Genomic DNA, 11,541 nt, shown 5'->3' with positions numbered 1-11,541 from the left:
ACCAACCATCTGCGTTGCGGTGTTGCTTGGTCCCCTTGTGTTCAATGTCATACATGTGACCTCAGAACAGAGACCATCGCTGTAGCCTTTGTGCTGTCATCACTGGAATGCCTTTTCTTGGGTTGAAGATTGACACAAGAGGCTGATAGTCAGTCAACAAGGGTAAGCTTTTGACCATACAAGTAGTGACTGAATTTCTTGACTCCCCACATGAGGCTTAGGGCCTCTCTGTCAATCTGTGTGTAGTTGCGTTCAGCTGAGGTTAGCGTTCTTGAGGCAAAGGCTATTGATCTTTCTGAGCCATCTAGAAACTTGTGCGATAACACAGCTCCTATCCCATGGGGTGAGGCATCACAAACCAGTCGGATTGGTAAGGAGGAGTCAAAGTGCGCTTACACCCTTTCCAAAGTTATGAGTTTTTTAGTTTCTTGAAACGCCTTTCAACAGCTCTCAGCCCACTTCCGTTGGGTCCCTGTCTGTAATAGTGCATAGTGGGTATAGGACTCTGGATAGGTTAGGCAAGAGCTTGTGGTAGTAGTTCACTAGTCCCAGATATGCTCTCAACTGAGATACATTTTCAGGTGATGGTGCTTTAAGCACTGCTTCTATCTTGTCTTGAGACTTGCGTAGGCCATCCTTGTTGGATCACATGCCCACAGTATGAGATTTCCCTTTTGGAAAAACTCACATTTCTGTTGATTAGTTCTGAGCCCATATTCTCGTAACCCGGTGAGCACTTGTTCAAGATTAGAAAGATGTTCGTCGTCATCTTTGCCGGTGACAATGATGTTATCCAGGTAACACTGAGTCCCTGGAATCCCCTGCAGGACCTGGTCCATTGCCCTTTGCCAGATTGCAGGAGCTGATGCTATCCCAAACACTAACCTGTTGTACTGGTAAAGTCCTTTGTGTGTATTTATTGTCAAGTATTTCTTGGATGCATCATCGATTTCCATTTGGAGATAAGCCTGTGTCAAATTGATTTTTGGGAAATGTTCCCCTCTTGAAAGGGAAGCAAAGATGTCCTCAATACGAGGTAGAGGATACTGTACTGTGCGAAGAACTGGGTTAACAGTCACTTGAAAGTCTCCACATATGCGCACCTTGTTTGGTTTTCCTGGTTTTGTGCTGGAGGTTTTCTTCATCACTAGAACAATGGGCGTGGCCCATTCACTCCAATCCACCTTTGACAGGACCCCAGTCTGCTCCAGATCTTTCAGCTCTGCCTCTACTGTAGGACGGATTGCATATGGCACTGGTCTGGCTTTGTGAAATATTGGCCATGCATTTTTCTCAATCTCACTCTTTGCCTTCATGCCCTGAAGTGTTCTTATTCCTTTCGTGAACGCTTCCACAGAGTCAGCAAGTATTAGTGACAGTCTCTCAGATGTAGCCTTGCTGCTGTCCTTTGCTGACACAACTAGTGCCTTGATGGTTTGCCAGTCCAACTGGATTTTCCTGAGCCATTCATGTACCAGCAACAGTGGTCCTCCATTTTGCAGTACATGAACATTCAGCTGCTGTGTTTTGTCTCCGAAGGTCTCTGTCACTTTAATTTTACCTTTGGGACACACTCTCTGTCCTAGACACTAGAATACTACAGCACAGTACAGGCCCATTGGCTCTCAATGTTGTGCTGACCCATATATTCCTTTTTTTTAAAAAAGTGCTAAACTCACACTACCCCATAACCCACCATTTTTCTTTCATCCATGTGCCTGTTCAGGAGGCTCTTAAGTACCCCTAATGTTTTAGCCTCCATCACCATCTTTGGTAAGTCATTCCAGGCACCCACAACCCTCTTGTGTTTTTAAAAAAAAAAATCACTTACCCCCTTAACTTTGTACATATGCCCTCTGGTGTTTGCTGTTTGTGCCCTGGGAAACAGGTGCTGGCTATCCACCCTATCTATGCCTCTCATAATCTTGTAGACCTCAATCAAGTCCCTTCTCATCCTTCTACGCTCCAAAGAGAAAAGTCCTAGCTCTGCTAACCTTGCCTCATAAGACTTGTTTTCCAGTCCAGGCAACATCCTGGTAAATCTCTGCACCCTCTCCATAGATTCTACATCCTTCCTATAATGAGGTGACCAGAACTGAACACAATACAGTATGGTCTCACCAGAGATTTGTAGAGTTGCAATATGACCTCTCTACTCTTGAACTCAGTCCCCCTATTAATGAAGCCTGGCATCCCATAGGTCTTCTTAACTATCCTATCAACCTTTACAGTGACCTTGAGGGATGTATGGATTTGAACCCCAAGGTCCCTCTGTTCATCCGCACTCTTAAGTAACCGACCATTAACCCTGTACTCAGCCTTCTGGTTTATCCTTCCAAGATGCATCACCTCACATTTACCCGATTGAACTCCATCTGCCACTTTTCTGCCCAACTCTGCATCCTGTTTATATCCTCTTGTAACTTTTGACAACCTACAGCTCCATTCACAACTCCTCCAATCTTTGTATCATCTACAAACTTACTCACCTATCCTTCTGCCTCTTCGTCCAGGTCATTTATAAAAATCACAAAGAGCAGGGGTCCCAGGACAGATCCTTGTGGCACTCCACTAGCTACTGACCTCCAGGCAAAATACTTTCCTTCCACTACTACCCTCTGTTTTTTTCCTGTAACCCAACATTTTTTATCCAGACAGCCAAGGTTCCACTGATCCCATGCCTCATGACTTTCTGTGTGAGCCTCTTGTGGGGGACTTTGTCATATGCCTTGTCCTGTGTAAGTCTTGAGCAGTAGTTTAGCTTGTTTCAGAGATATGCGAGAAAACAGTCATTTGTAGTCGTGTACAGAGATCACTGTTACAGCTGAGCCTGTGTTCAACTCCCATTTTCAGTTTCATGCTTGCCACTTGTGGAGTGATCCATATTACTCTTCGATCATCCGTCTTTTGATCATTTAGCACAATATTCAGAAATGCTTTCATTTTTGCTCTGAAATTTAAATCTTTCAGCAATGGCCAGTGGTTTGGGTTTTAAATGCTGTTGGAGAGTGTCGACTATTTGCTTGAACATTTTGTCAGCTGGCTTTTCAGGGGTTAACAAGCTCCATAGCAGCCCATATGTTTTTGCTCCCATAATACTGAGGCTACATCCACAATAGACCAGATAACTTTGAAAATGCTGGTTCTGCGTAAAAATGACAGGCATCTACACTATGCGTTTTAAAAAATGTCTCTGTCCACATTGAAACGGATATTTCGGCGAATCTCCTCCTACTGCGCATGCGCAGGACACATCCACCAAAAACGAGCGACAAGTTTGGTGTCGAATCTCGCCGTGAAAGTGCATTTGTGCAGTTACGGACTAGAAAAACTTAAACAACGGGCAGATGTTGGCTCTTGCGCAGGAGGACTTAAAAGTTTAAAAAAAACACAAATACTGGAGCGTATGGAGGCAACCGACGGAGTTCATGGACAGATTGACCCGGCTGACGATGAACATTGAAAAACTGACTAACTCTTTTGCATTAATAAAGCCCCTTGTTAAATGTGTAAAGCATGTCTGCATCAGTATTATCTTGTATTTCCATACACTGTTGCATTAGGCTGTTACACATCTATTGTCAGAGAAGTACTTGCATAAATAGGTAAACCACCTTCATACAAGCAAGAACAGAAAACAGGGCAAAGTGAGTATACCTATTTATTCAGTAAGTTATGGGTCAAAGTATTTGATGAGTACATTTCTAACTCTTCTGGCTTCAGTCTCGTTGTAGTCTTCTGAAATTGTTAGGTTGCTTTCAAGAAAACAATGAAAAGGCATGCTGCCGTCTGACAGCGTTTTCAGACGTCTCCAGTTACCCCGTCCACACTGATCCGGCCAATCTGGCGTTTTCAAAAATACACACTTTGGAGAGCATTTCTGAAAGGCTGTGGTTTCAGGGGACGAGAACGCCGTTTTAGTGTGGACGAAGAGAAAAGGCTTCGGTTACAGATTTATCCGGTGTAGTGTGGATGTTGCCTCATGTCTTCTTTTTGCTAGAGCAACGAACGCATTCCATCTAGATGTGTGTGTTGCTCCTTTTCACCTCCCTTCTCTCTCTTCTCCGAGTGTTGTTATCAACTAAGACACGGCATTCCAATAAGATGTAGGTTTATAATTTTCATCGCCAATTTGTCGTGTATGTGGCCTGTTTGCGCAGCTATATTATTAATAACAACGCGGGAGACGGGAACTAAGTTTCATGGTTCTTTACTGGTAGAGTCCAAACTTTAACACACATATACAGATCCATACGCACCTAATAGTGCATCCAACAACGTGTTACTACAACATGGAGTAGTCCGGTATTGTAATGTAGGCTATACGTTACAATATGGTATAATTGTTTCTGTTGTATTATTGTCATTACTTTTGTATTACAATTTGTATATATTAATACATTCAAATGATGTCAAGTTGATGGTGATCCAGATCACATTATAATACGAAGATAATGTAATGATTACAATGAAAATTTCTGACCAGAAGTGCACTTGATATACAGTACATAGAGAATATTCACTAGAATCACTCACACCGTAAGCAAATATCTGAAAGGTGTTAGGGCAAACTTGTAAGAGAAGAAGTTTGTGAAAAGTGTGAATTCATAATGGTTGAATTTCTCATAGTACCTAATGGCAATCGTTACCCACCTGTTTAATTTAAATGTCTGTATTTAATTGAAGAATCAATGTAGGGTTTAAGTATGTAAATCAGGAAAACTGCAGATGTTAGAAATCTGACAAAAATGAAAATTATGATAAAAAATTATTTTGGGCTAGTTATCTGTGATTTGCATTAATTGGTGGAGAAAACGTGGTCACTCAGTCAACCTTTTTTTCAGGTCAGGTATTTAATGACTACATGTATACAATCCTGTATTAACAAAAGTCACTAAAGGAGGACCAACCAAATCAAAGAAAAAAACAATTTAACCCATTGCTATCCATACAAAAATCATATACAGTGGTATTAATTCTGTTAGATTTGTGATAGAAAAAGACAACAATAGAAAGTAAGGGCAATAAATTCAGGAAAGACCAATTGTATTGCTCCAAGAAGTGATTTAGCAAACATGGGTAGGAACTGGTTACGGAAGGTACTGGTCATCTCCAGGTAATAAATGATTCTGTTTTTACAGGTTTTCTTAAGTTAATTTTGTACGCAAGTCAGAAAATACACAAAAATCAATGAGTATCATTGAGTACCTCCATATTACTGGTATCAAAAACACATAATGCTTATAATAAAGAACAATTACTTAAAATGGGGAGAGAAAAAGAAGAAAGGTAAACGAGTTTTGCCATCTGTAAGAATGAATACGAAGTCTCGCACATTTGAATTTAATAGTACTATGAGAGTTCCTTCATATGTATGGATGTCCGTAACAAGAGGACCACCTAGAGCAAAAGGAGAAATAGGAGTTTTAAGGCATGAGAATTGCACACTATAAAAGGATTGCACTTCCATATCTGGAGCCTCCATATGACTAGGGTGATAAAGGATATGATTAGAAGGAAAGAAAAATAAACTTGTATTAGACACTAAAAGCTAACGATGACAAAAAATTGAGACGGTCAGAAATATAAAATTAAAAAGGAAACTAGAAAGCCAAAAGACATGGGACAAATACTGATAGGTAAAAGCAAAGAAATTTCAAAGGCAGCTAAGAAAATGAGTTAGAACAAAGAATTATTATCTTTGTATAAGGGCAGAGGATGTGAACATAGCTAATAAATTCTTGGCAGCTGTCCTCACAAAAGGTGTGGCAATGCTATTTTTGTACTTGAGACTGGATATGATGTAATACATGAGATAAATGTAGTCGAAGACGAAGTATCCAGATTTTATTATCTGTGAAAATGGGTACATCACCAGCCATAAGTCAGATATATTCTAGGGAGAAAATTATGGAGGCTGTGACCTTCATTTTGTAATTCTTCCTGTTTACAGGAGCAGTGGTAGGATTTGCCTTACTTATTTAACAAAATCTCTGTAGAGCAGTTAATTTATAATTAGTTTTGGACAAGTTCTGAGGACAGTTTAAATCTTCAGGAAGGTGCAGAGAAATCAGTGACAAGTCTGTTATGGATTTAAGGGAATCTTAAGGGGCTACAGATGCTGGAATAGAGAGCAAGAAACAATCTGCTAGAGAAACTCAGCAGTCAAGCAAGCATGCTGTTCCTCTGCCTAGTTCCTCCGATAGACGTGTTGCTTAGTCGCGTTAACTTGATTGAATCTTTTGAATGGGGCAAAGGCGGGTTCCTGAGAACTGTGCAATTTACAAGAATTATAGTAGGAACCTTTAAAAGCTGGTCAAAAAAGCAAAAAAGCCTGTTATCCTTTTAAATTGCCTAAATAGTCTTAAATACATTTAATTCCTTTAATTCTTTGAATTCCTTGAAGCATTTTTATAAAATGACCTTTCGTAAAATTAATGGATTATATGTATATAGTCTTTGTGTTTTAATTGGTCAACATCATTTAATCTCTGATATTCATATGACTGAACTTGATAATGTGGTTTGAAAATTCTATTTTGTAAATCGGACCAAATGAAGTTCATTTTACCCTGTTCAATGTGTCAATTGTATCTGACTTGATGTACTACTTGTTGCCCTTAATTTGTTCCAAAATTGCCATTTTCTGGTTAAATGCTACTACCACAAAATTCTTTCCTAAAGAAAGTGGTGATAATTTACATGTCACTAGGCATATCAGTATACAAGCAGAAAGTAAGTATAATTGGAAATAAATTGCAAATATTGTTTGTCAAAAATGTGAAAGCTTTAATACTAAATTCGTACTTGGAAATGAACAAATTGTCAAAGCCTGAATTTTTAAAATATATCTGAAAGCTATAAGATGGACAAGGCATCATACAGATGCATCATAGTCCTAGAAATCCATGGCTAATAGCTTTTACCTATCTCTTGTTAGCCTTTGCAAAGGATAGAGAATGAAGTGGAATTACTGGGTGAACATCTTCCTGTTAGTGGTTTCACTTATCCTCCATCACCACACCCACCTACCTTGCCTCCATCTGCACCGCTCCAGTTCCTGCCACATGATCCACTTCACCAAGAGCTGCCCTTTGGAGTTGTGAGTACTGATGGTTTCTTTGCTTCATCTACCACTGCATAATAAGAGTGTTACTGCAGGATGCAATGTGATTGCCCAAAACAGAAAAGATTAAAACCATTGTAACATGCTCTAAGATCTTCCTTGTTTCAATGCCTTTACAAGTACCAAATTATATTTGATTATGGGCCTTAGTTTATTTCCTACAGTATCATTCACAGGAATTGACTATGAATCTTTTTTCATGGTAAGTTTTGCTTTCAGCTTGCAGCCAAAGATCTTAAAAGCAGATTCATTTTGGCAGTGTAAATATATTTAAAAGAATATTGAATAGTGTATAAAATGCTATTTAATTATCATTTGGCTTTACTGCTAAAAGACATTTGCTTTTAAAATTTTGTTTAGAAACAATTTTACTCAAATTAGTTAGGCTTGTTATGTAAATTTTACAAGACATGGGTCCAATGATTTGCAGAGTCTCAAATGCTTCTATTTTATTAAAAAGGCAAATAAATTTCATGCTACATATAGTATCCTAAAATATGAAATGCCAAAATTGCTAGAAGTATTGATTTTTGATTTTCAAAGAATGGTCACTGACGTGATACTCTATACCTGCTGTCTCTCCTAATTCTAGGTGACTTAAGTGTCAAAGACATTTGGCATGCAAACAGGTCTCTTAGCCCACTGAGTCTGTGCTGACAGTCAAGCACCCATTTTACACAAATTCAACATTAATCTAACTGTATTCTTGTAACCGATCAATTCCCAAATTCTACTGCTCATTGATACACTTGGGGCAGTTAATAGTTTACATTGGCCATTTAACCTATGTATCAGCATATTCTCTGGGATTGAGAGGAAATTTGGGCACCCGGTGGAATCCTGTGTGATCACAAGTGTGCAAGCTTCACACAGTAATACAGATCAGCTTTCAGTACTATCAGTGGTGCTATGAGGTAGTAGCTCTATTAGCTATGCCACTGCAAAGTGTTTCCTAGAACTTTCATAGTAGAGGCCATTCCCATGATATAAAAGGGTTCCATTTTTATGGATGTCATGAGTTAGTGTTCTCCACATTGTGGAAAACAAAACCACTCAATACAGCATCCATACCTTCTCATTGTAATGAATAATGTTGCTGAGGGCCATTTAACATGAACATTTAGTGTCTTCCCCTGCCTAATTACAAGGGTACAGATTGGAAAATCAGTTGCTGTAGCATTACTTAATAGCCAATTGTTGCAGGATAGTCTACCATTAGAGTCATTGCTTGTCATCTCCTAAAACAATTCTGTTAAGTTGCCTTCTGTGGTGAAGTGGGCAGCTTGTGTTCTTAATGTTAATAATGTCTGATTACAGCAGAGTGGTTACATTGAATTGTTTTTTTAATGACTGCTTTTCATTTGAATTTAAGTTATGGGAGGTTGCTCGTGTGTACAGATGCCCACGTGTCAGGTATTCATAACACGGGAGGGCCCATATTTCTTACATAATCTATGTAGGTTGAACTGTCTGTCATTTTTATCAATGGCATAATAGTGAAGCTTGTTGTGGATGTTAAATGTTTGCTAGATATGGAGATGTTTTATATTATGTGCAAACCTAGAAATTGAGATCACTTTCTTAAAAGAAAGGGTTGTCTATTTACAACAAAGAAGAGGCAAAAAAAATTTCCTGGGAGCCATGAGTCTTTGGAATTCTGCAAAAAGCGACAGCAAATGATTTGATTATTTTTATGGTAGGGTAGATAGATATGGATAAATGAGATAGAATGGAGAGTTCAGGTTACTATTAGATCAACCGTGATCTTAGCAAATGACGGGTAGGAATGTAGGGCCAAGTGCCCTGTACCTGCTAATTCTTCATATGATGTTCTTTTGTCCCATTGCTTTCTTTATATTATGTGGAATGAATCAAATTGGCTGAAATATTTTCTGTTCTGGTGATGACAGGGTTGAGGCTGAGGTTGCTCATCCACTTGGTACTTTGCATTGCGGAATGTTGCAAATGACTCAGGCTGTTTTTTTTAACACTCAGTAGAAATCCAGGACTATTTCTGATTTGTTAGAATCTCTAAAGGAGGAAAAGCACAGTCCTTGGATTTCACCTTCTTCATAGTTTTGTGTAACAGAATGATTTCATGCAACACAGAGTATTTTATGGCATTGGCTCGTATTAAGTTATTATTAAGCTACTGATTCTACTATGGAGTTAGAGAAAGAAGAGAGCACATTATACTGACTGGATTTAAAATAATTTTTTTTAAAGTTTTTCAGCTTTAGTCCTGTAGAAATTTTAGTTAGAACTTTGAAATATGACATAAATCAGCCAAGCTGGGCTATTTTAATTTGTCCTGTAAGAGTTGTATCAAATAAATTACCAAAGGAATTCTTATATTAATTATAAATGTGTTTAGCAACTACTGTTGAACGTACTGTACTATAGCGGTAAATTTCTCGAGCAATTTTTACGATAGTTATATAGTGGTATTAGCTATTTTGAGTCAGTTTATAAATTTCAAAGATGGTGTCTACAAGCAATATAGGTATGATTATAAAGCAGAGAATAAGCAAATGACAATGAAAAAATAAATACCATCTCATTTGGCAAGTGGACTTGTTCTGACATTTTACTTCATAAGCAAATTGTATCTACGGGAACATTTTCTTTCAACGTGCCTGGAAGTGGCCTGAGGCCCTGCAGAAGGGTCTTATAAATCTAGCTATTTTGAAAACTTGATCGAGTAATGGCTTTAATTGATGATACATAATTATTGAGTTATTTTCTTCATTAAGAAGTTGAGCAATTTCTGGTTAATATTGAGAGTATTTTAACTCCAGTTTATTTATTGTTGTCTGTTATTGCTCCCAAACAGCCGTATCCTCATTTCATGCCTCGAAGACTGCCAGGACGCAGATATCGCTCACAGCAACCCTTACCACCTCCACCTTATCATCCCAGCTTCTTGCCATATTTCCTGTACGTGAGTTTAGCAACCTTTAACTATCACAATACAGTTGAGTATTTATTTCCTGTGAGATGTTTGGGAAGCTCTGCACTCTAGTCATTCAGTCAAATAACTCAATGAAACCAAGTGAAGGGCGTAGTGTTATTCAAAACAAAATGAGAATGCTAAACAGGATTTCAATCAATTGTGATGAAACCTTTAGTACCTGGCTTATCAGTTACTAATATTACGATTGATTTCTTGTATTTATTTGTATCTTGTACACACTAACTAACCATGAGAGTAGAAAATCAAAATGAATTTTATTTCTACCAGCAATTGTAATTTTGCAAAATTCTGCTCAGTGCTAGCGCTGTTCAGATCACATCTGTGAAGATGTTTGAGGTCAAATATATGATTGACTTGAATATCTGCAAAAACAAAAGCTTACATTGGGTCATGTTTTACAAATTGAGCTAAGACCATGCAGCCAACTGCCTGAGTGAATGCAAGTATTGGAACATTGTGGTGTACTCATATAATTTGCAAAGTAAGCTCTCCCCATTACTGCATGGGTTTCCTTTGGGCGTTCCAGATTCCTCCCACAGTTCAAGGACATACTGCTTGGTAGGTTATTTGGTCATTGCAAATTGTGCCGTGATTAGGCTAAGGTTAAATCAGGGATTGCTGGATGGAGCGACTTGAAGGGCCTGTTTCTCAACAAATAAATTAGTTCAAAAGGACTGGAATATAAAAGCAAGGATATGATGGTCATATCACGTTTGTAATACATAACTGCAGGTGTGTGTATGTATGTATATACAAATTATGTAGGTATACTTGCTGTTTCTTTACTCCACACTCCAACTCAGTAGGTGGCAGTAAAGTGCCTGATGTTGACTTGCCAACCATCGTTAAAAGTTACAAGTAGAAAAAAAAATTTGTAGTATTATGAGCAGTTTTAGACCCTTTTCTAATAAAGGATTGGAGAGAGTCCATAGGAGATTTATGAGAATAATCCCAGGAATAAAAAGGTTAACATATGAGGAGCATTTCATGGCTCTGTGCCTGTATTCCCTAACAGTTTAGAAGAATTGGGGAGGGTGAATCTCATTGAAACATTTCAAATATTGAAAGGCCTATACAGAGTGTACAATGAAATGATGTTTCCATTAGTGGGAGAGTCTAGGACCCAAGGGCACAACCTCCAAATAGGATGCCCCTTTAGAATAGTGATAAGGAGGAATTTCTTTAGCCAGAGATGAATCTGAGGAATTCAGTGCCACAGACAGTGAGTCTGGTCTGACCAATGCCTTATAAAGCCTCAACATCATATCCTTGCTCATACATTCTAATTCTCTTGAAATGAATAATAACATTGCATTTCCTTTCCTTACCACTCACTCAATCTGCAAGTTAAATTTTTGAAAATCCTGCACAAGTACACCTGAGTCCCTTTGCACCTCCAATGTCTGTATTTTCTCCCTATTTAGAAAAAAGTCTATGCTTT

General features: G+C 38.4%; 1 protein-coding gene across 4 annotated transcripts in view; it reads left to right on the top strand.

Annotated features, from left to right (window-relative positions):
- Positions 1-11,541, top strand: part of LOC132394196 (E3 ubiquitin-protein ligase RNF38) — a 135,889-nt gene that overhangs the window by 105,818 nt on the left and 18,530 nt on the right. For all 4 annotated transcript variants that reach the window (XM_059970056.1, XM_059970054.1, XM_059970057.1 and 1 more), the window contains 2 exons: positions 6,941-7,102; positions 9,960-10,063. In XM_059970056.1, the coding sequence (XP_059826039.1) occupies positions 6,941-7,102; positions 9,960-10,063 (266 nt within the window). The remainder of the gene's footprint in view (positions 1-6,940; positions 7,103-9,959; positions 10,064-11,541) is intronic.

The sequence above is a fragment of the Hypanus sabinus genome, chromosome 5, assembly GCF_030144855.1.
Source record: "Hypanus sabinus isolate sHypSab1 chromosome 5, sHypSab1.hap1, whole genome shotgun sequence".
NCBI classification, from domain to species: domain Eukaryota; kingdom Metazoa; phylum Chordata; class Chondrichthyes; order Myliobatiformes; family Dasyatidae; genus Hypanus; species Hypanus sabinus.
The sequence above is the reverse complement of the archived record's forward strand: the minus strand, read 5'-3'. Positions and strand labels throughout refer to the sequence as shown.